The sequence below is a fragment of the Aplidium turbinatum genome, chromosome 7 (genome assembly GCF_918807975.1).
Source record: "Aplidium turbinatum chromosome 7, kaAplTurb1.1, whole genome shotgun sequence".
Classification (NCBI taxonomy): domain Eukaryota; kingdom Metazoa; phylum Chordata; class Ascidiacea; order Aplousobranchia; family Polyclinidae; genus Aplidium; species Aplidium turbinatum.
The window spans coordinates 28306882-28332695 of NC_137478.1; the positions used below are offsets into that span (position 1 = coordinate 28306882).

The 25814-nt window shown below is 37.3% G+C and overlaps 2 protein-coding genes across 2 annotated transcripts in view; both read right to left on the minus strand.

Moving 5' to 3' along the window:
• The window catches only part of LOC145774605 (uncharacterized), a 46348-nt gene extending 26546 nt beyond the window's left edge, over window positions 1-19802 (minus strand). Inside the window, exons 1-2 of the mRNA XM_082585879.1 lie at window positions 19561-19802; window positions 4638-4724 (exon numbers count right to left, since the gene is read on the minus strand). Of these exons, the coding sequence (XP_082442005.1) occupies window positions 4638-4717 (80 nt within the window). The 5' untranslated portion in view covers window positions 4718-4724; window positions 19561-19802. The remainder of the gene's footprint in view (window positions 1-4637; window positions 4725-19560) is intronic.
• LOC145774606 (leucine-rich repeat and guanylate kinase domain-containing protein-like) lies at window positions 5-4509 on the minus strand. Its single transcript, XM_082585881.1, has one exon. It carries the CDS (start codon window positions 3861-3863, stop codon window positions 1287-1289), a length of 2577 nt encoding a protein of 858 aa, XP_082442007.1. The 5' UTR covers window positions 3864-4509; the 3' UTR covers window positions 5-1286.
• Window positions 19803-25814: the final 6012 nt, after the last annotated feature.

The following is a 25814-nucleotide window of genomic DNA, read 5'->3' on the forward strand; positions in this document are numbered from 1 at the left end:
TAAGCTAAAACAAACAAAGCAGTGATGAAAACAGTAAATCCAGCTGATGTCGCTGGTGAAACTAAGTTTAGACTGAGACCACCATGCAAATTTAAGCCAGATGACATGTAAACAATTTCATTCAATGCAGACCGAGCTGCATATTTGGAATAATAAAAATAATGTTCGGATAAAAGAATTCACAAGCAGTGAGATAAAACAAACGATCAATAAAGACAAAAATCAAAAATACACTAAATGTCATCAAAATTCTGATATAAACAAGCTAAATTTGTATCATGAACAATTGAACATTCATCAATAAAAACGAAAAAAACTTTCCCATTGAAAAAATAATAAACCTTTCAGTATTTACCAGGTTTGTGAGATGGATTGTAATTATGACAAAGCCACGTTTTGTAACAGAGATCTATTTCAACTTCAAGGATGTCAAACATTGTCAATTAATTTTTCAGTAGTTAGATCCAGTTTTATGCATAGGATTTTTAACAAGAAGATAAATCTTTCTTTTATCAAGAGATGTTTTGGTAGTTAATGAAACAATTCACATTACTAGAACAATTACTGAGAATTAGAAATGTCAATTGAGTACAATGCTAAAATATTATACAGCTGAACAAAATAGAAAAGCATAAAATACTTTTAGAAAAGAGAAATGAAAGTGTCTTCATAATAATAAAGCTGTGACCTGATATCAAAACAGCTTCATTTGAGTCCTATCGATTTATTTTTCATAATATTAGAGGGAAATAACTATTTACCACAACAATATACTCAGAAGTTAATCTATTTATATTTACTTATAGCTTAAACGAAACGGAAAAATAACAACAAAAATGCATGTAGTACAAAGATGGCGGAAAGAGCAAGCGTGTTAAGGTTTAAAAGTGCACAGTTATCACCAAACACCGAGAAATATCTTTAGTGCACTAAATTAAGCCACAACTCCATGTATTCAACTGTGTGTTGACGAGGGAAATATTTCATTGGAATTAAATTACATTATTTCATTTTGTACATATAGAAAATATTATTATTCTATATTAGCCAATCTCGTAAGCCGATTAATTCTTTCAAGAGGTAGGCCATCAGTAAATCTAATCAAAACCTCTTTTCAATTAAAAGCCAAATGAAACACAATTTTCGCCAACTTACAAGCAGATGTATACAGGTAACTTGCAAGTAAGTCATGTGCTATCAAAATGTTTTGTTAAACTTTCAGTAGGTATACTAAAGTCGATAACGGTTTTCTACAGGAACATACAATGTACAAAACACCAGTGTGGTTATCGACCTCCTGTTGGAATAGGAGGAAGAACTGGTTTCACATTAGCACCAGATAAAGCTTTAGCGTTGTTAACGGAGGTTTCACTATCATTTCCCAACCAATTGGTTACTTCCAGTGACGTTCTTGGTGCAAGGGGAGTAGTGGTTCTGGAAGAGTCTTTTAATGAACCTTTAAGAGATTCTAAAGCATCACTAAGCGCAGTTAAATCAAGAGGCTGTTCATGAACATCTGCAGCAAGCACTGTTTCTTTCTTAGGTTCACCTCGCCTCGACCCTTGATCAGAAAATCCTCTAGCGGATGACAAACCGGAAAGGCCAGAACTAGGTGCCAAAGATGCACATGAACTATCCGGGGAAGAAGAGTGAGTTCTGGTTTCGTTTGAGCCTTTTTTCACTTGGTGCACATTCATTTCGTCTGTTCTCGAGACGTTTAAGTTGGGAAAGATAGCTACAGCAAATGAAGGGTCTTGGTACATGGAAGATGCTTGTGCCATAGGGCTTCCTTCAAGCATACCAGGTGCAGTCATAGGAACCATTGGCCTTCTAAATAGCTCGTCATACATGCTTGGAGATAAGCCTTCTAGTGCTTCTTTGGCAGCATCTTGGCGTCGTTTGAAGGAAGCTTCTTCAACTGGAGTTTTTCGAGACTCAAGTTTATGTCTATTATGGGCAGAAGTTGGATCATTAGTGGTTGAGGACTCCCCGTGGTATGAAGGGCGAGACCATGTACGCCTCAAATTCGCAGATAACGTGGTGTGGTGAGTGCTGGTTTCATCTTTGTGCTCAGTTGTGGATAATCTTGGTTGAAGGACAGCATCTGAATCGCCTGGTGTTAATTCAGTTGTTCCAAGATAATCCATCACAAGCTGGCGCAGTCGATCATACGCTTCTGCAAGCTTGTTGTTGTCAATGACCATGTCAAAGAAACCTGGATGGTCTTGATTTATCTCTTTGTATTTTTTACTCTGCTCAGTTACAATAAAGTTCATTTTCTCCTGTGAATAAACCCCTCTTTCAACCATGCGGCTTCTATGTGCTTCTTCGGACGTTGGAATAATAAGAACATATCTTGGTTCAAAGTATGTGTTTTTTAAAGTTCGAATGCCATTTATTTCCATGTGTACGACACAAGCCAGGCCTTCTTTTGCTACACTTTCAATAGCATCAAGAGTCAAGCCATAGAGACAACCAGCATGCTTGAATGTCTGTATGAAGCAGCCTTGCCTGATTAAGCTCTGAAAGTGATCGGGGGTGACAAAATGATAATCTTTTCCATCCTGTTCACCGGGATAAGGAACTCTGGTAGTGTGCGATATTCCAAACCCAAAGTAATCAGGAAATTCTTGAGCTAACCTGTGTGCTAATTCTCGCTTTCCACAGGCTTGTGGCCCAGCGAGAACCAACATCGGATAAGGCATTCCAACGCTTGGAAGCGTGCTTTCATATATCTTGCTAGGCTGAAGAAAACGATACACAGTGTGTGTTATGTGATCTAGAGACGCTTGAACTTCTTCTGGTGGGTTAAACAAGTTAATTGCTCTTACCTTCTCTGCAATACTAACCACCTGTTCGTCCAACTCTGACAACTGTTGCATAGCAAAAATCAGATTTTTTCTATAATCATCAACTTGACCAATTGGATTGCCAATCAAGTTTAGTATTCGTAGACTTTTCATGCCTTCAATGCTCTGTATGTCAGGCAAGTCTGAAATCTGGTTATCTGCCACCTTTAAAGTATTGATGTGGTGCATACTTGTAAGTCCATTCAAACTGAATATGTTGTTTCCAGACAAGTCAAATTCTTGAAGTTCGTGAAGAGTATCAACATTCTCGATCTCAGTTAATTGATTGTGACTCAGCGACAATATTCTGAGTTTTAAATTCTCCAAATTCTCAATTTTTTCGATGTGGTTGTGTGACAACGTTAACACGTGAAGAGAATGGCAATCAGATATCCCATCAATAGTTACAATATTATTGTGGTCCAAGTGCAGCGTTACCAAGTGATCGTGTGCTGATAAGTCAGGCATAACTTCAATTTGATTATACGAAAAGTCAGCTTCTCTTAAGCCGAGTGGGGGAGTGAAATCTAGTAAACTGGTGAGAAGATTGTGAGAAACATTTAACTCAATCAAAAATTTCATTCCGCTTAAAGGTGACAGGTCTTGCAAGTTGTTAAAGGAAAGATCAACCTTTTGCAAATGAACATATGACAATAACGCAGTTATGTCTTTAAGACCATATCCTGGCAAAGACAAATTGAGAAATACATGCATAGTGCCACATGCTGATGGACCAATGTTAGAAAGAGCAACAGAGATGACTTCCGGAGTCAGCACTCCCCTTTTCTTAGCAACATCGCGTTCATCTTCAGCAACAGATGAAGCATCATCAGGTATAAACAAATCATCTATATTCTCTTTCGTTCCAAGTATCTGGTTCGGGTTAAGCAAATTTGGATTACTCATTGTTAACATTTGAGCATCGATGCCAACAATGGGCTCCTCCTTTGGTTCATCTTCTGTCTTCTTTGCTGGGGGGCTTGGAGTCTTTTTCTTATCTTTTTTATGTTTCATCTTGCTTTTTTATTTGACCAAAACCAGAAAATATAACGTTTTATCAATTGCCTAAGCTGGTACAGATAAAATAGCATTCAGTTATATAAACAACAGCTTGTTTGTATTGTACTGCTACTTTTTATAAATCACAATAAACTCCACCAAGGTTTACTCCTAAAATTGACATCAAGCCAATCAAAATGTGATACTGCATGAAAAATAACAATGAAACTATGCAACTACAGCTCAGCAGGACATAGCCCTGAGAAGACCGTGGGAATATCTCTCTAGAGCAGCATAGCCTACTGTTTATATACCATGAGAGAAATAAAGAGCTCTAGTCGAAGGGGCCCTACCCTGCAATCAATGGTAGGCCTTTAAGCATGTTGCCATAAACTTGACATCAGGTTAATTAAAATCTGATACTGCGCAAAGAATAACAATTCAGCTACAGTTATTGAAATACACTGGGATCGTACTAAAACTATTTCAAATATGTAGGTAGCCTACTGTATTTCAATTAGTCTTGAGCTCAACAAAATTGATTTCACTAAATACCGCCAAAACTTTCATCCTGGAACAGGGTTTAGTTTGAAAATTTTACTTTAATATTTACCTCCTATTATTCTGTAGCATCAAGTTGTATAACAAAGTGTGCATTACAATTTACAACACATGCAAGCTGTATGAGATTGTCTTTTACAACATCTGGCCAGCATTTACTTAAACAGTGATGACAGAAATCATAAAAAAAAATTGAAATAATTTCAAGGCAACTCCTACAAACTATACCTGACTTCTTCTCCCTCAGATGTAGTTCTTCTGAAATTTCGTTTTACTTGCTTTTGTATAGGACTTGTTTTTGATAGCATTGTAAATCTAGCAAAATGAAAAAAGTAATGGATGGCCACAAGTAGTGTGGACTAATCATAACTGAAAAAAGACTATATAATAATATAGACTCATAGAGCATTACTTTGACTAAAAAATGCTGATTATTGAGATCTATGGATCAAAATTAAAAAAAAAAACAGGAGTTGATAATTTCTGAAAACACAACACTGCATTTCTAAAGTAAAATTTTGAATAAGAATCTAGAACTTGTAACCAAGTAACACCTTCCTAACTACAGGTATGCTAAAATGAACAAACTTTGATGCAAAGATAAAACACAAATCTAGAATGGTAAAATTCACATGAGAAACATATGTTCTGCATAGCCATTGGCCAAGCCATCTGACATTCTGTCTTTTTAGAACCCAATCCAATCTTTTTATTTTATTGAATCTGTAGCTCTTGCTAGCTTTACATTTCGTGCTTGGGATGTTGCTGTACTCATTAGTCATTACAGCACTGTATGGGAAGATTACTACTAACAGTGCCGCTACCAACCCTTGCTTACTTGCAAAACATGAATTAACCTTTGATAGAGGGCATTTATTTCAAGACAGTAACTTTGCTGCCACTTGAAAAATTCTGGTTTATAATAATAATAACAACATTTATATAGCGCTACATTCACAGTGCAAACTATGCTCCTGGGCGGCAGGCGCGGAACATGACAATAGTGATAAATAATACGGTAGCCTACTTTCCGTCATAATGCTCAGTCAAATAGAATGTATTCAAGTGAGTTTTGAATTCATTAAATTTGATGGAATTACTGCGTTGATGAAATACATTAAAATGAGCATTGTAAATCTTATTCAACAAAACGAAGACAAAAGTTTCAAGGCATTATTTAAAACTTAATTAGTTGGTTCAATATTTTCGATATTTCAATATTCAATATTTATTAGTTGGTTCATTTGGTTCAGTTGTGAATGTACGATACTATTAACACAGTTAATGACTCTAGTAGGCTACAAAGTTAAGCAACTTAAATACTTTTTCTTGTGATTTTTTTTATATATATAAATGAAGTATATACACATCATGGGTATCGTTCTAAAATTAAATGAACAAATTTAAAATACTGTCACGTTAATTTGGATCTAATTTCAAGTTCTAACATCTTTGCTAAAAAGTAAAAGTGGATTTTGTCATATACAACAAAGTCAACTCATTGCACAGGAAAAAATTGGGAAACTTTGAGATTTTTAAAATTATACTGCTATATGAACAGTGAAATGCAGCTAGACAAAGATTTGTGTTTTTTGTATTGCAGAATTTCTGAAAATTTCATGTTGCAGAAAGAATAACAAGCAGAATAAAAAGCAATCATTATAATAAATATGTGTCATATCTAAAATCAGTGTTGTACATTGACGCCGTCAATTTGACGGCGTCATTTGACGGCGTCAACTTTTTGTTGACGCTGAGTAGGGTGTTACATTTTTTCAAACCAACTACAATATAGTGTTTGTTTGGTGGGAAATGCACTCAAACAAACTATGTCAAAATATTTTTCACTTAAAATAATATTTAGAGGTTCCACACTTGCGTTAACGATTCACCCGATATTGGCGATTTTATCATATGAACAACACAGTAACAGTATGACTAATGTTATTGAATTTGTCCTGGTAAGAAACATAGACATGGGCTAATATATGCAAGAGCGTCGGCAGAATTTTTTTTAGGGGGGGGGGGGCGTTTTTCTAACTTTTTTTTGTAATTTTGACATTTTTTAGGGGGGCGCCACTTGAGTAAGCTACATAAGTAGAATTACTTTTGTTACTTTACACCTCTGGTCATGGCCAAGTGGAAAATTTGGGGCATTTCTTATTGAAATAATGCGTTTCACAATCATATTGATTATTCAAATTCCAGGGGGGCCAAGGCCCCCTTGCCCCCCTCCTGCCAACGCCCTTGAATACATGCACTGTATTACTAAATAATATCAAACTCTCACAGTCCACAACTCACTAGTGTATCTGTATATTTTAAATACAGTATACAAAATATTACAAAAAAACCAAGTGTCTTACAGATATTCGAGACTGGTGGTCATGGTCATGCAAGTAACATATCCTCTGATCGCTGTATCAATCTTTTTCAGTTTTTCGTCACTCATGTCATCACTGCTATCCTTGATTTTCTTTTCCTCCAAGCATTTCTTAACATTCCCAATCAGTCTTTCAACCTGTTCCTCAGTGCCAACTTATGCCGATAAACTGTAACATGGCATCGTTTTGCTTCTGGATGTTCAAATATTTCAGCAGCTGAGTTCAATAGTGATGATGATAAACGGTTTGAAGCCAGTTTTTTATCCGCCATAATACAGTTATCTGTGCTAACAACACTTAACCTTTCTGTACGCTTAGATGGCCTAGCCTCATCTTCTTCAACTTGGATTTCTGCACTTTCCATTTCATAATTATCATCACTATTTGACTCGGTTTCATCAATTGCTGAACTGCTTGCCTGTATTGATTGTTCATAAAGAATTCTACATGGTTCTGGTCTATTGTTTCTACAGCTGTATTTGCTAATTCTTTTCATATTAGCTTCAGTTTCCTGAATATCTAAACCACCAATCACTTGTATTCTCCTATTTCTCTGATCAATAAAAAACCCTGCTTCTAGCACTGGAATGCGCCTTTCAAAATCACATTTGCATACTGTTTTCTTGTGCCATTGCTGCTCAACTGTTATTTTGCACTTACAGGAACTCACATCAAATAAGTTCTCAAGTTTACTCTGAAATGCAGCTACTTTTATTAAATATGCTGGGGAGTTTAGACGAGATAATGGCTGAGCTTGAAGTTTTTTCAACTGATCAAAAAGTTCTTTCGTCATTTGAGTTACACGATCAATGTTAACATGTGGCAGACCAGCTTTTCCCCACAACTGAAGGATATTTTGTATTAACAATGTCTTGACTTCAACAAATGTAGAAATTTTTTCAGTATTTTGATCAAGCGTTATTTTATTTCTTAACCAAGAGAAAGCTCTTGCTACATCACCATTAGTAGGAAGTTGAAGCTGAGGTAACTCGGTTAGATAACCAACGTAATCCAAGATTTTACTCCGATTTCTAGTGACGTGTGAAGATATCATTTCATATTTTAGGTTGCCAGATAAGTACACAACAACTTGATTTCATAAACTAATGTTTTTAGAGTCTATTTGCTGAAAAAAAATTAATACACAAAAAAAGTGAAATACCCAGTGAAATACAAAAACACCCTGTGTAAAATATTTTTGAAAAATATTAATGTTTAGAGGTAGCTCAAGGCTTTCGAAATTTGGGGTTATTTGACGAAATGGGTCAAACTTTAAATGCCTGTAATTCGTAAACCCTTAAAGCAAACATACATCTGTTTGGGTTCATTTTCATCAGGTTGGAGAGTGCTATAACTTGGTAAAGTCAAACAATGATAAATATGTACTTTTGGAAAATTGCGATTTTAAAATTTTTACAAAATGACTATAAAAACACTTAATGTGAAGTTTTATACATTTTTTAAAAGACTTAGTGGTAGCTGAAACATGTTGAAATTTTAGTAAAATCTGGAAATTGTTTCAATTGATGCATGTGATGCACAGCACAATGCACATTTGCACATACAAAGTCAAGTGCCAAACAATTGATAGCCATGAACCATTCAGACTTTCTCAGGGAGTGTCTTTTCGTTGCTGTCAGGCAAAGCTTTTCTGTGTTCGTGCGCACTGCACAACCTGTGACAGATAGTGAAGTTGTTCCTCATCACATGTTAGTAGGCCACTCAACTCCTGAATTAGAGCTACTCCTCGTTCTGCTTGGTCGTTGACAACTTTTATGGCTTGCATAATGTCACACGCTGCTTGGAAATCTTCTCGCACTTTCCAAATTTCAAGTCTCTGGACCTGCTTTGAGAAAACCATCAGGAAGGTTCATTCTCTCAAAAAGCATTTGGGATCTTTGTGTGACAAAGTTGACCAAACAACTTCCTTTCAAGAATTTTTTTTGGATTCACATGAATTCGCTTCGGAGGATCCGCTTGTGCATCGTTTGCCAATGCGAGAGCCAGTTTTCGTTTCACTGCCGCAGGCACATTCTTATCAAACAAGGCCAGTCCAATCAACTTTTCTGATAAATACTACAGGTGGCCAACGAGCTTCACTGCTTGATAAGAGTGTTCGAGCATTGTGTTTTGAAACAAGTGCTAATACGGGTAAACTTGGGGGGTCATGTTCTAATTGAACAAGAACTTGGTACCGATCTTCTGTTTCTTCCGTGTCGTCACCACATTATGGAAATAGTGACTGGAGCAGTGTTCATGACCTGCATGGGACCCTCTTACTTTTCAAACAATTCCAGGCTCATTGGGAATTTCTAGATCTAAAAAACTTTGAAGATGTATCCACGGATGAATATTGAATATGTCAGTGAATCCCTTGCTGTCGTCAAGGATGATATCCCGAGTTTCATTGAGAGTCAGCTAGCCGAAAACCACCCAAGAAATGATTACCTAGAAATGCTGAAATTGTCTATGATCTTTTTGGGGGAGTTCCTGCCAACGTAGTTAAGTTCAGGGCTCCGGGACCGGTGCACTAAACTCGTTGGATGTCGAAAGTTATCTATAGCATAAAGGTGTGGCTGTTCAGAAGCCAGTTTAAGCTAATTACCAAAGAACAGAAAGGGTTACGACATATAACTTTCTTTACCATTCGGGTTTATCTCAAAGCCTAGATGACAGCTCCTCTCGCAGCCTCCCAACAATGACCTCCTGATTTTGCAGTCCCTGGTACACTGTGGTACAGTACAAACACTTTAACCCAGCCATTTCTAAAGCAGCAGCAGTGAAGCTCGTTGGCCACCTGTAGTATTTATCAGAAAAGTTGATTGAACTGGCCTTGTTTGACAAGAATGCGCCTGCAGCAGTGAAACTAAAAATGGTTCTCGCATTGCAAAAACAAGGGACATGCAGAATGCAGATCCTCCGAAGCGAATTCAAGCGAAGTTATTTGGTCGACTTTGTCACACAAAGATCCCAAATGCTTTTTGAGAGAATGAACCTTCCTGATGGTTTTCTCAAAGCAGATCCAGAGACATGGAAAGGGCGAGAAGATTTTCAAGCAGCGTGTGACATTGTCAACACTGCTTGAAAATCGCCAACAACCACGCAGAACAAGGAGTAGCTCTAATTCAGGAGTTGAGTGGCCTACTAACGTGTTATGAGGAACAAATTCAGTATCTGTCACAGTCACAGGTTGTGCACGAACACAGAAAAGCTTTGCCTGACAGCAACAAAAAGACACTCCCTGAGAAAGTCTTGAATGGTTCATGGCTATCTTTTGTCTGGCACTTGACTTTGTATGTGCAAATGTGCATTGTGCTGTGCTTTACATACATCAATTGCAACAATTTTCAGATTTTACTGAAATTTCAACATGTTTCAGCTACCACTAAATGTTTAAAAAAATGTATTAAGTGTTTTTGTAGTCATTTTGTAAAAATTTTAAAATCGCAATTTTCCAAAAGTACATATTTATCATTGTTTGACTTTACCAAGTTATAGCACTCTCCAACCTGATGAAAATGAACCTAAACAGATGTATGTTTCCTTCAAGGGTTTATGAAATACAGGCATTTAAAGTTTGACCCATTTCGTCAAATACCCCCAAATTTCGAAAGCCTTGAGCTACCCCTAAACATTAATATTTTTCAAAAATATTTTACACAGGGTGTTTTTGTAGTAAATGGAAACTTTTGAAAGGGTGAGACTTTACAATTTCAAAATTTCACTTTTTTTGAACCACCCTAATACACATGAATAAATCCAAGAAATAGCAGGCATAAAAATCCTGCATTTTTTTGAATTTTTTAGATTTTATCCAATATTAACCATAGAGCGTGGAACCTTAAAATATAAATATTTTTAATTTATTTTTTGTGCTAACTAGTTTTTGTGCAAAAACCCATCAAATAAATGATATATTGAAAGATTTTGCCCTAAGTTGTAAAAAAATGTAACACCCTAACGCTGAGGCTAGCGCCGTCAATTTATTTTTCAGTTGACGGAAGTGATAGTGCCGTCAACTATTTTGCCGATTTTAAGCGTCAAGCGCTAAGTGTCATTTTTTGTTTTCATGGAAAATCTCGTTTCACAATGTATTCTGGCCAGCGCGACTCATCCGAATTACCGGCTTTTGCGTTGGTTGGAATGGCTCCCTGGAATACATGCGGAAGAAGTTCTCCAAATGGTGATCACCCATGTATTGAGAACGAGGGATCAGAGACAGAAAGCGAAAAATCCATGAATGGCATCGCGGATGTTGAATATACTTTATTTCAAGAGCTCTATGCCCCTGAAAAGAGCGATGTTGGTGCAGTGGACCTCGTTAAAAGATTTATACGTGCTAAACTATCACAGCACGCTTGGAACAGTGATACCTTTCCGACTAAACGTTTTCAACTTGTTTTTGAAATACAACACACCAATACCAACCAGCGCTGCTGTGGAACGCATGTTTTCACTTGGAAAGGACAATATGCGCAGGGGCGCCGGAAGCGGGGGGGAGCAGGGGGAGCGGATGCCCCCCTGCCCTCAAATTTCTGTGGATGGGGAGGGAAGAGGGGGCAATGGTGCCCTTTTAAGGTCATGTAAGCTACTGCACACTTTGCAATATAGCAATTTATGCTATTCGCTTTTAGCCTAATTATAAGGTTCTATTTTTGCCTCAAAATAATATTCACGACACAAAATTCTCCATCACAGTAGGCTAAGTTATATTACATCATTATAAAATAGCATGATGCCCTTCCGTGCCATTGTTCTTTGTATAGCGGACACTTGTATCATTACTCGATAATGAGCTGATAGATGAGCATTATCGCTATATCTTATCTTAAAACTTACAAAAAAAATTGGCCTTTCAGCAACAAAAGTGCCCTTTTTTCATACTCCTGCCCATCCAGTCAAAAATCGCTCCGGCGCCCCTGAATATGCGTCCCAAACGCAGCAGATTGTCAGACAAACGTTTTGAAATGCTTGTTTTTCTGCAAGGAAATAACTAATAGGCTGAGCAGCTAATTACAATACAGTCCCAAAACATAATACCTGCTCTTTATTTATACTATAGCTATTGTTAGCCTGAACTTGGTTGAAATATTTCCGTTTTATGAGACGCTGGCAAAAAATAGCGCTAGAAATTAGCGCTGACGCCGTCAATTTCTTTAAGAGCTTACGCAGTCCTTTACGCCGTAAAGTTTTTAGGCAATTTGCGCTGACACCGTCAAATTATTTCAATGACGCGTACAACACTGCTAAAATCTCTCTTTTGAAGGTTGGCTTAGACCAGGCATGTGCAACCTTTTTCACTGGCGGGCCAAATACAAAATTTTCAATGATAACGCGGGCCACATGATTTAAAAAAAAAACAGTATCATGAAACTTTTGAAAGTAGTTTATGTAGTTAAGAAATAGATTTAATGCAGTCCACGACACACTTGTGCGAAGTTTATTGAAAAACTGTGAATAATTGTAAATGGAAGATGAGGAAACTATAAATTCAATCAAGTGTATTTAATCACAGATTAATGCAATTTTTACTGTTGCAGATCTTTGCAAACTTTTGGAATATTTGCTTTCACAGAACTACAAGCAACTCGATGTTGACTTTTCAAATGTTAGTTCGATAGTTGGCCTCTTTGCTTTCCTTTGCAATATTTCATCTTAGAGAAAAATTGCTCGCAGCAATAGCCTATGTGCTTCCAAAAATCGAAATGGTTTTTAAGGCATGGTCGACAAGATTCTGATGCTTCCACTTAACATGGTTTTTATAAAAGTTCACCAAATCGTTTTCAACAGTAGACTATCTATGTAGCACCAACAACTCCATCAAATATCAACTACGGTACTGTACAATGCCACACAGCTTTTTCTAAGTGGTAATCTTGCATTGAAAAATTATGCAACGCAGCATTCTTGCATCACAAAGCGCAATATTTCTGTGTACAGCGTGCAAAAAATTCCATTGCTTTGATGTAAACTGCATCAAATAGTGATGGCTAGTAAAAACTTTTAACATTTTTCTGAGCACCATGCGGGCCGCACGGAACAACTTGGCGGGCCGCAGTGCGGCCCGCAGGCCACTGGTTGCACAATGCACATGTCTGGCTTAGACCATGATCTTGAAAGACTGTGTAAAATTATGAGAATTCCCTAAATATACAAAGTAAACTATGTGGCTATGTCAGCTTTCCCTTGTCAAATTTTGGCAGAAGCTACTACTTAGGATATACATTACTAGCTACAGCGTTACACTACACTTTTTGATAAAATGGAGATTGTAAACAAAAAGTGTTGTCTTTGATGTGATGTCATCAGGTCTGTTATATTTTTTTTGGATGACGTAAGTTGTTCAAACACATATGTACAGCCTGGTTTGGACTTTTTGAAAAAATTTTGCTTTTCAAATCAACTTGTTTTCATTTACAAAATTTTGTCGTGCAGGATCATTAGAATAACCTGACTAAGTAGCTTTATTAAACAGTTTTTTCAGGTCATTTTCACATCATGTTTTATGGAAAATATGCTAATCTAATTAAGAAGCTCATGTTTTTAATTAAACAAATTTTTAACAATTGTTAACTATTACAATTGAAAGAACGCACAACATACAATGCAGTTCAATATCTGTACTGTACCATGTTTAGGTGTTACTGCAAACTGTTAGAATTGTTTGCTCATTTGGACAAAAGTAGTCGAAAATTTTAACAAATTCAAAACGTTCTTGAACACACTATTTTTCTGAATAGGGAATGCTATGACTAGAGCTCGACCGATATATCGGTCAGACGATATGTATCGGCCAGCAAAAGCACACTCAAAACTAGCCATACATGCCTTTAGAAGAAACGCAAGTTGCTCAAACGTGCTTGCATAGCACGAACAATTGTTGCAAGAATATAATTTTTCGCCCATTCTAGTGCGCGCATCTAAAAAATGTTAATACTGTATTCCTTAGCTTCCATTCAAGCAGGAAAACTTTCGAGTTTTACGTTGCTTCAACGATTGATGACATTGAATCAGTGTAACAAAGGTGAATTCTTCGCAAAGAATCGATGGGAGTACTGGTGTACTTCTACACTAACCACGCGCAACTTATTTCAAGTCTTACGTCACAATGTCTGGCTTTGATCTCCGAGTGACATTGATAAGGCAAGATTTGTTACAAAATTAGATCATACGAGTAGGCTATCACGGCAAGATGCAGCAAAATTTGTCAAGTTTTGGTATTACAGTAAGAAAGAAAAGGTCCAGGGAAAATTAACTTTCGCTCACATGACATGCAAAAATAAACCCAAAGAAAAAAACCTAGTGAAACTTTGCACAGAAGAAAATAGTAGCGTCATTGTAGAAGTTGCAAAAATAACCCCCAAAAAAAAGCCTAATGAAACTTTGTACAGAAGAAAATAGTAGCGTCATTGTAGAAGTTTTCCGATTCGTGCCCAGAGCATTGTGACGCAAGAAGCCACACGACCTTGTTCGGTGGAAGTTAATCAGTTATGCGGCGTATTAAGCAGCTACACGGAGCTTTGACTCTTCAAGCGCACGTCGTTGTTCCGATGAAAGCCTTTCAGAGTGACTTCGTTGAAATTTTAAAAAGCCCTCTACTTTGAACATTGAATTGAAAACAAAACAATATTGCATTTGGTTGGTGTTTTTTTGTGATTAGTGTTAAGAATGATTTTTCCATTACAGCAACCAATGCATCAACTTTTTTGGACTGGTTTGTTGCTTAATAACTTTGTTGGTACCGGTAACAAATTTTTCGTAGTTGATATATATCGGTATCGGCCTAAAAATTTCATAAATATCGGTGTCGGCCTGAAAAAGTGATATCGGTTGAGCTCTAGCTATGACTAGTCGAATTATTTTTACCATCATCATGTCCAGCACCCAAAACAACCCAAATCCATAGTTTGCATTGTATATGTGGTACTATATTTATGGTAGGCCTATTACTATTACAATGTGTCAAAGTTTGTATTGTTCACTTCCATTCATCAAAATAATTGACTTGGCCAAAAATGAAAACATTATGGTCATGATCAAAATGAAAGTAGAAGACGCTATATTCAGGTTTTACCCTTGTTTGAGATAAGCATTAGTGCATGTCCAATTGTCCATGTTGTTTTGATATGCACCACTAATGATCCCAAACAAGGGTGAAACTCGAGTATGGCATCTTTTATGTTTGTTTGATTGCTTAATGACTTCTACACATCCACTTGTTTCTGACAATATTTTTTACTTTGTTGTGAAAGTCTCATAATGTGAATAATAAACAACGTCAAATTTTGATTATAAAGAACTACAAGATCAAACTAGTAAACAAACCAAAACAACCTTATCTGAATTTTACCCCTATTCAACTTGTCCCATTTTCTTTTGCGGCTTACATATGAGCCATTCCATTATAATACTGTACAACAAATCAATGCAACCACTAGGTTTCAGAATAAGATGGTTCAAACATATGTTGTAGCCCTCAAAAATTGAAGTACATCAAAAAAAAAATTTTCAAAATCAGACAAGCGCTTACCGAGTTAGAGACTTTTGAATTTTCGGTCCGTCACTAGGTGGCGCACTTTTCTGTGTAACCAATTTTTGATTTTAGAGGCTATGCTCAAGCTAGAACGATGGTTAAAGTGTTTATTCCACCATTTTTGAGGATGCAGAATCCAAAAATGGCATTGTTTTTGGTCTAAACCAATTATTTTAGGAGTTATTGGACTTTTTTATGTTTTTGGGCAAACCCCGAAAACCCCATGTGGGAAACGAGATACTAAAAAAAAACAACTTTTTTATGGTTATTCATGAACCATATTAACTATAGATAAAATAATATAAGATGACAGTTCTATCCTTTTCGTTTTATTGCATTGCAAAGTTGCTCTCGAAAAAAAAGTTGCTCTATAGATTTCCTTTATCTCCAACTGAAAGGTAGTGCTTGGCTAGCAATTTTCTCAATATTAGTTCAAAATTCAAACAATGAGAACCACATTCACTGGTACTGATATATCTTCGATATGATTAGAAACCTCACAGACTATTTCACCCCATATAGATTCAATTTGATATGGCTTACATAGGTTCATTTAAATATTTGTTACCGTACTATTGAAACATTGGTAACTGGAGATGCCATAAAAACCATATGATTTTATGAGTTACCAGCATTACTCCCAAAACTTTTGTATGAAAGGTAATCTGTTGGGCTTTTAACCATATCTGTGAGGTGCTTAAATAAACTGCATTACTGACCTTTAATTCACATTATCGAGCACGTTTTAAGAACATTGAAAAGCATAGCTTTCTAAAATCATAATAAACAGACACAAATGGCACAATTTCAAAGAAAATATTTTCAGAATAAATGATGCCAGTTGTTAGCAGAAATAATAAATTCTTCACGTATGTTTGTTAATTATAGTTTTATGATGACCATGACTATGTTGTGTTCAGAAACTACAGTATTCAACTGTTGCTGAAAGAAAAAGAATCATTTATCTTGATTTTGAAAGGCTATACTAAACATTGAACACAATGACTAGCACTATAATTATAGTCTTATGACAATGATATAAATAAAAACACACCCAGTCTTGAAAAAGTGATGTGCAACACATTAAGTGGCACCTGTATTATTATTGACAGTTGACAGACATTATGGTGTAGTTGTGTAGATTTGTAACTTTAGGACACTTGACAGGAAAACATCACACAATACTATAACAGGGACACAACTTGAAGCTCAAATTAACCCAGGATTGCTAATTTTAACTGTTCTATAGCCAAAAACTGCAGCTACAAAAATGTGTACATAAAAAAAAACATAAATTGTTAGTGCTTGAAAGTGTTGTAGCATTTTTTGATGTGTTTTTGCTCCGATTCCAGAATTACATACTTTAAGCTGGTGCTGCGTATAGCTGCAGCAGCTGAAGCCAATTTTGGTTGATCAATTTTACAAAGCACATGTGATAAAGGGACCCAGCAAATATCTTCATGAGAAGGCCAATAAAAATATTTAGAAGGTCCACAAGGATGAAGAAAGTTGATTTGAAAATCATTTTCATGGGAATCAATCTCAACTACAAGTCCAATCCACCAGTGAGAATCGTAGACACAGCAAACATAGCTCATCATGGATATATCTGCAGCATTGAAAGCAGATGTACTGCCTAAAAAGTTGTGACTTCCACAAAAATTTTAAATCATCTGACACACGTTTGTATTTGAGCATTCCAACTGAATCAGACTCAAAATGATGAAATGATCTTGTTCCAGGCACAGTGCCAGCTGCAGCGTATTTTACTTGTAAAAAATCTCTTGTGTTTTGGAGTGTATCCTTGGAAATTAAAAAAAAAGTTACACTTGGTTTGGTTTTGAATCTTTATCCTCGGACTGACAAAGCCTCGATAGGTTATTCCTGGTACTTGTTTGCATACTTGTAGAGGCTCTTGACGCAGGGCCGGTTACCGAGATTGGCAGAGTGAAGTTTTTCCGATTGTTGAAGTGTTGTTGCCGAGAAATTATTCCATTCACTAGGTGCCGCTGAATGGAGAGCAGTCCTGAAATGCGTTGCTCAAACGCACACCCCGAGAGTCGAACCAGCGCCGCGTGATCTTGAACCCGGCGCGTAACCACTGAGCTAACGGGGCGGACAATAATTTCTTCTTCACAAAATGAATAAACTGCCTCTGTTGAAAGAATTTGTTTGTTTGTTGGTCGCTTGAGACTTTCTTGGGCCAGTTTTCGTTTGATCATTCCACCCACTCCATCACAGGGAGACTTGCCATGGCTGGTGGCGAAAAATGACCACGAAGCTTCGAAGTTGAAATCTTGCAAGTGATATGTTAAGTTGAGAAAATTCTTGAAATTTTTGTACTGCCCGCTGCAGCCATCTGAAAAGTATTCCAAACGTTTGATTGAAGGAAAATTTTCTTTGATGTACTTTGTTAGAATTTGTTGCAAAGCATAGACAAAGCCAGTATCATGATTGAGATCTTCGGAGATGAAACAGAAACAGTAAGGATTCGATGATTGGTCATTTTGATCTTTAATATAAACAACAACAGGATGCAGAGTGCATTGATCTTTATTCCAATGGTAGCCTTGTACCTCATCCTGAACAACAAAGGAATAATTTTCTGAAAAATCTCCAAGGACGATTGCAGTTTCAAACTGAATGGATTCTTTTCTATTTTTCAAATATTGAGCCTGGCTTTTAGCAATGAAAGAATGAGAAGTTAATTTGTCCAGTTTTGATACAGCCAATTCAATAAATTCATCAGTATGAAGTGTCAGAGTGTCCAATGATGTCCGGTCAGTCGACTGCCATTGCTTGAATTTTATTTCAGACTTTTCCTCCAAGCATTCGAGTTGCTTCAATTTGGAAGTCAGTGTTGCTTTTCCAGGACAATCAGGGCATCGATGGACCATGCAGATTTTGTTAGTTATGTCACAAACAATAATCTGCATCATCTCTTTGTAATCCGATTCACAAGTAATAGCCAACAACTTAGCATTTTGGTGAAGAGCACATACACAAACTGCATGGCTACCTGAAGATCCTAATATAACACACCACTTAGGCCGGAGAGAACAAAATTTGGAAAAACTTATTTTGACATTTTGGTTGAGATTTCTAAATTCGACAAACAACTCTTTCAAGTTACACAGAAGAAGTCTCTTTTGTTGATGAACTTTGTGGCCCACACTAACAAAATCCTTGGAGCCTGGCAATAATCTTGAAAATTCATCATTTTTGATAATAATGATGTATTCATCATCAAGAGCAGAATTTGATATGACTTTTACTAATCAAAGTTCAACATCTGCAGCTTGTATTGCAAAAAGGGTAGAACTGTCATCTTATATTACTTTATCTATAGTTAATGTGGTTCATGAACAACCGTAAAAAAGTTTGTTTTTTTTAGTATCTTGTTTCCCACATGGGGCTTTTGGGGTTTACCCCAAAAACATGAAAAAGTCCAATAACTCTTAAAATAATTGGTTTAGACCAAAAACAATGCCATTTTTGGATTCTGCATCCTCGAAAATGGTAGAATAGACACTTCAACCATCGTTCTAGTTTGAGTATACCCTCCAAAATCAAAAATTGGTTACACAAAAGAGTGCGCCACCTAGTGACGGTCCAAAAATTCAAAAGTCTTTAACGCGGTAACCGCTTGTCCGATTTTGAAAATTTTTTTTTTGTTGGATTGCAAATTTAAAAGAGAGTAACATATCAAAAATGCAGCAAAAAGTGGGATACCATGGTTGCATATTTTTTGAAAATTTGCTGTATTATAATGGAATGACTCATATTATAATATATGGAATAAATATGCAAAAGTTGAAAGCAATTCCTTTCTAATATCAATTAACTACATGAAAGCATCAGCCATTGCCATGAAAAGTTACGGAACAAGCATGTGAATTAGAGCATGAAATTTTTTATCCCATGTAAAATTTGTTTAATTGGTAACGTATTAAGTGAAAATGTTTGTGAAACAATTACAAATAAATAAAAATGAGATGATTAGCCAACTACCGTAGATGACATTTTATGTATTTTTTACAAAGTCATTATAAATTAATCGTTATTACAACAAAGATCTATTAACCACATCTTCTTATCTACCTTTCAAAGTCTAGTCAATTTCATGCTGGTTTCCTGACCAAATGCACTTTAAACTCCTAATTAATTTCAGAACAGCATCTTAAAGACATAATAATAACCTAATTTATTTCTACCTTAGTATCTTAACACTAACCTTTGAGCTGGAATGCTTAGGATTCATAAATTAGTAAACTGCCTGATCAACGTTTGATACAAGGCGACCTTAACATAACTGAGAGGTACCGGTATTCAACCAAGCTGTAAATTAATGAGGTTAGAAAATAGTTCTACAAACCATCAAAGTACAGCCAATTGGCAATAATACGTTTAAAAATGCATATACATTTTGACTGCAAAATTTGAAATTTTTGTAAATAGTTTGGAATGCACAAAAACAAAATGAATATCCTATCTGCAGTTTGCTTGGCATTTAGTCAACAAGACTAAAATATATTCTGAGTGCAGTGCGCGTCATTTCTTCATTGTCATGACAACAAAGCGGAGCTTTAGCGACATCAAGGAAAATATTGTATGGGTAAAAAGGACAAAGTTCAGTTTGCTTTTCTTTCTGGCAATCAAAGAATACTACATTTCGAATTTTTTTAATAACGCACAATTTTGTTTGGTTTTACTCCATCCAGAAAAATGTTTCGATCAGTTCAGTTTACGACTGCCAGTTCAGTTAACGATCAGTTAACGACTGCCCCAGAACCAACAACTAGTGTGTGAAATGGAACTGATAGTTTCTTCCATCTTGTTGGCCACCACCACCCTTCTATCTGGAAGTGTATTAAGGCACTTGAGCAGGAAAAGGCTACAGTGTCTGCTATGATGGCACAAGATGCTGTAAACCAACCTCCTAAGAAGAACCTAAAGAGGGTCTACGTAGAACAACAACAACGCCTGAATAACCTCTGTGAAGACTGCATTGCGGACCCAAGACAATTGCACAGATCTTGTCTGGAGGCGGTAACAATATTCGCTTTGGAGATGCCTAGTGTAAATTATATGAACAGTTGGCAATTCTGGATGGACGTGTGAACAGCTATTAAAAATTTGTTCAACATCCAATTTTGCAAAGCCATTAGCCATGCAATGTTTACATGGCAAAACAAAAAGGGTTTTGAAGGAAAGTCACAAAACAATGGGTTTGTCATAAAGTTGCCCATTTTTTATGGTAATTTAGTTTGCTTGCCGCTTAATTCCTTTTCTTTATTTGGTTAAAATTACAAAACAATGGGGTGTCTCCTTGATCTCCAAATTCAGCCAAGACGTGTCACAGTGCCATTTTTTCCTCTTTTGCATTTGTGCCATTTTTTCCTAAAATCGTTGGAAATGGTAGCAAAAATTTTAATGCTGTTATCGCGAGGTCAATGTGTTCTCGCTTGAATTTTATCCAGAACATTGGTAGGTCGTAGCCTCAAATGTAGGCTACATTTAAAGTTTCCGTCAATTGCAATTTCTAGAAGATGATCCAGAAGTTGCACAGACATTCATGTGGTCTGAACACAAACCGGTTACGGGTCCATTTCTTAGCAGTTCGTAGCTTTTTGCGCTAGAGAAGTAACGCTCAAACTCTTGTAAAAACGAAGATACGTAGACCTAATTGCGCACTAGTCTAGAAAATGCTGGCCGAGGCACGTTGTCATTTAAAATCCCTGTTAATGTTTAAAACATTTCGGATATCTTTTTGTCTAATCGCCCCTCCTACAATTCCAGAAAGCTATGGCTTTCAATGCAATCTTATTATCTGTCAACTTATGGCCTTAAATTTTCTCGGCCTGGTAACAAATTCCTCACAGCCAGGTGGTTGCCGACCACTGCTGTAGCCTATTTTAAATTTGTAATCTTCTTTGAGAAGTTTCTTGTAGAAAAGACACTCACGACCAGTGCCGGATTAGGGGGGGGGGGGGGGCGGACTGGGCTGAAGCCCAGGGCCCCCACTTTTGGAGGCCCCCACCTCAAAAAAAAAAATTTACTAATTTTTTTAGTTGCACAGCTGGAGATTACTGCTTTAATTCGTATCTCAAACAAGCAAGGGCGGCTCACCCATATGTGCTGCGGTGCTGCAGCACCCCTGCCCAACCCCAGTTATTCAATTTTTCTTCGTTTTTTTAACAAAAAACATATTTATTTGATACTTTCATATCCGAAAATGGTACGGATTACGGGTCAAAGTTATGATAATGCTGCCAATATGAGTGGCAAGTATAACGGTCTTCAAGCGCTCTTCTGCGCGAGAAATGTAGTGTAGCTCATTATGTCCCTTGCACAGCACATTCACTTAATTTAATCGGTAGCCTAAATGTCCTGTAGAAACATGCCGTTCTGCCGCTGAGCTTTTTGAATTGTTGCAAAGCCTTTATTCATGGCTCGTCTCGTCTACGTACTCATCGTTGGCAAGTCCATCGAAAATTCCTAACTTAGATGGTTTGCCTGTTTTGAAGACATTATCTGATACAAGATGGTCAGTTAGATATGATGCAGTTCTTCTTCTATCGAGTCTTCTAAAGTTCGTTGATACACTACAGATTGACACATTCTTCCGCAACGGAGATACACTGACAGGTCCCATCTACTGCACCGGGTGGCAAGCCGAGGGCAAACAAGAAGGTGATCCGCTGCATAGGCGTAGCCAGGGGGGCGAAAGGGGCCATGTCCCCCCCAAATTTTCCAAGTTTGGATTTCAAAGTTGAGCCCTTTGTTGAAAATATAATAAAGTTTGTAGAAATTTATATCGTTTTCCAAGACATCTGGCTATTAACACCCCCAAGGACTTGTTTTAGACACACAGAAAGACACCAATAAATTTTGCAAATCTTAAATCGCGCAAAATTTACGCGATTTACGTTTCTTTGAACTAATTTATGGAAGCAATTTCAGAATGGCTTACTCTGTTGGGTTTTTGTATAGTTATTGAGTTTTTGTGTAGCTGAGTTTTTAGTGTTCTCTAATTTTAGACGCAGTTTTTGCCCGTTCGTGTGTAAGAGCTATCTTTAATAAGTTAAAAGCTGTTTATCTGCTAACAAATTTCATACAAATATTACCCTAAAAGTGTTTTCAGAAAGCGCTATAATCCATTATTTGAGTGTAATTTTTCAAAAATTTTCCGGGGGAGCATGCCCCCGAACCCCCCTAGAATACGCGTGCCTTCGGCACGCTCTAACCCCCTACCACTTTTATTGCTTCAACCCACCAGGATACGCCACTGCACATCAAGTGGCGATGGCTTTAAAGCAAATACTTTGTTGTTCTCTTCAATTCATCAAATATTTGGCCCCCTCAAAATTATTTTCTGGCTACGCCACTGGTCCGCTGTTTGGGGCTCGGTGCCACAGATACATGCAACTGGGCCCGTGTCGTAGCCCCACTTCACCATTAATTTTTAGCGAAAAATGTCACTTGATAAGGGCCCCCACTTTCAGTTCAGCCCAGGGCCCCATAAACCCTTAATACGGCCCTGCTCACGACGAGCGGTGGAATCAGAATTTCAAACCGGAGGCTAAACGTTAGCCCTGAAGCCGAAGAATTATACTCAGATACATCAAATTAGCAAAAAATCTTGCCCATGGCCATCAAAGATCTATATGGCTTTCAATTGTAAATAGCCTAAGGCTTGATTCTATTACCCTAACCCAATTCTTAAGCCAAACATCCCGCTCTTGCAATCTTTGTGACATTTCATATGGCTCTAAATTAAAAGCTCAAGGTGTGAAGTCTAGCATTAAATGATTTGTGTATAGTTTGGTTGTGTGATTAAGTTAGCCAAACCTCAATATAGCTATGAGTAGGTCTATAATAGGCTATACAGGTAGGTACATAAACTTTAAAAGTCCACAAATCTTATTTCAAGGACAAAGCGTAAGTTCAACTGAAACATTGGTTTCAATAGTTTGTTTGGTTTTAAATCTTTATCTTCGGATTGACAAAGCTTTGATAGTTTATTCCTGGTAGTTTCGCATACTTGTAGAGGCTCTTGACTCAGGGCCGGTTACCGAGATTGGCAGAGTAAAGTTTCCGATTGTTGAAATATTAATGCTGAAGAATTATTCCATCCACTAGATGCCGCTGAATGGAGAGCAGTCCTTGAAATGCGTTGCTCAAGCGCACACCCCAAAAGCCGAACCAGAACTGCTTTATCTTGAGTCGGGTGCGTACTACCGAGCTAACGGGGCGGACAAACATAACATAGTCCAGATTTTGTTTGGGAATTCAGAATAGAGAAACATTAATGAAATTCATTTTATAGTCACAACATATTCACGTAAAAAGGAGGCCTCAATTTTATTTTCCGGTGGCACATACAGTATAACAATTGTTTATATCTAAATCTAACCCACCAAATGTATGATAGACCTGGGCTATGTGCAAACTATTTTCTAAAACTACAACAGATAGGCTACGTCATTCACACAAGTTTGAAATTGCAAATAACTGCACTGTAGGGTCCAAACGCAGTGGAGTGCAGCTCGGCTCAAGTATGGAACTCTTCTACTTTTCCAAATTGTTCTTGCCCATATTGCTGCATTGGATCGAACTGTCAATACAAATACAGTTGGGGATCGTTGCTGACCCAGATGGTGAACGACATTTGGACAGCGTACACGGTAAAAGCAGTCTATCAGTAGCGGACCTAATAATACTTAGCCAACTAACCCCTTCAAAAAGATAAGTAAAAAGCGGTGTTTTGAAATAAAGACAAATTTCCAAATAGTTTAAAAGGACACATGCTCCTAAGTAGAGAAGTAGCCGACTCAAAATTTAGAGAGTAGAGCAATTGTCCCTTTTGCCACCCCCTGATCAAGCTAAGCTTAACTCCATTCCATTTAGGCGGGGTAATTGTTTTTTTAACCCTTAATACTTCCTTAAAATCCTTATTTGGGAACCAACTTAAAAGTGGACTCTAAAGCGGTTTTTAGAATCGCTGGTGAAATTTAAACCTACCATCACATTTTGTGTAGGAATTATAAATTTTCCATTCTTATTTCAGTTATTCGTTATTCTTATTTTCAATTAGGCTACTTATTCATGGACTGATAAAACGTCTCAGCTTGCCTAGTAACTGCTAGTTTTGTTTTATGGTAGACAACTGTAATTTTCTAATGCTCACGTGATAAGCCACATATGGCAGGCTACAGTAGCGACAACAATGGGCTGCTGTTTGGTAGGCTACTGGTCGATGAGAGTTGAAGCCAAACCACTTTCCCCACTCCAAAATATCTCTGCAGGCTGCAGCTATTTGGACCGATCATAGACTAAAGTCAAATACCATCAGCCTCCATGTGTTCATCTCAAACGTCGAAAGTTGATATCAGCCCCAACGGCTTCACCCCTCCGAGACAGGCGTCGGTGGGCCTCAACTATCTTCGTCATAGCGTCTTCCTCTTCTTGTGAACGTGGTGCTGTGGAACAGATCGCAGATCACCTTATCAACGATTGTACCATATTCAAGCTACCAAACGGAGTGCAGGGTCTGAGTGTTTTTGATGATAAAACCAAAGACTGTTTGCTCTCTAGTAGCCGTCCAATATAGTCCGTCACATCTTGAACCTGGGGTGGTAAAAAATAGACTCGTGGCCCAAGAAGCTCAAACGATGAAAAATAAGTCTTTTGTTTATTGCTGTGCGACTGAAATATGGAAAAAAGCCAATGAGCAGGAACAACAGCACAATAATCCTAATATTACGTTTTTCAGGTGACCTACGTCGGTAATAAGATACAATGCAGAGCGTTCCATGATGGAGGTACCCCTTTCTTGGTCGGTTGCCAATGTTCTACTTTGGATGTTTATCGTACGAAAAAGTGCGTAGGGTTTAGGTCGAGAGAAATAGCCTGTAAGCACGCACTGGCCGCGATTATCAATCAATCTATGATTGTTGGGAGGTACCCAGTCCCATGTGATGTTAGCATGATGCAGAATTTCATTTCTTGCCCGATAATTAAGTACTAAAGAATGATTTCCTAAGTTGATTAAGCATCCTTTGGCGTGCGAAGAGGAGGTTATTGGTCCATGCCTCTCCCATTTTTTTTTTTATATATACTGTAGGCTACCTGCCTTAAACTTTCCCATGCTAGTGAATAAGATACTAAGATATAAGATACTTACTCTTTGTCAAAAAAATATCAAATTAAATCGAATCCTGTGTACGCTATCGTAAGTATCCGGCCATCTTTAGAGCCCCCTTTATTTTTGTAGCCCTGAACAAAGTCAAACATTGAATCAACTGAAGCATTAAAACAACACTGATTGGTTGCGCCTTTTTAATGGGAAAAACCTAGAACATCACACAACTAAGGCGAAAGAGCCATGTCCATTGAGTCCTATCTTTTTCATGAGTTACCAAGGGGGGTGGGGGGGATTTGTATACTAGTCCCAGGTATACAAGTCCCCCCCCCACCCCCCTTGGT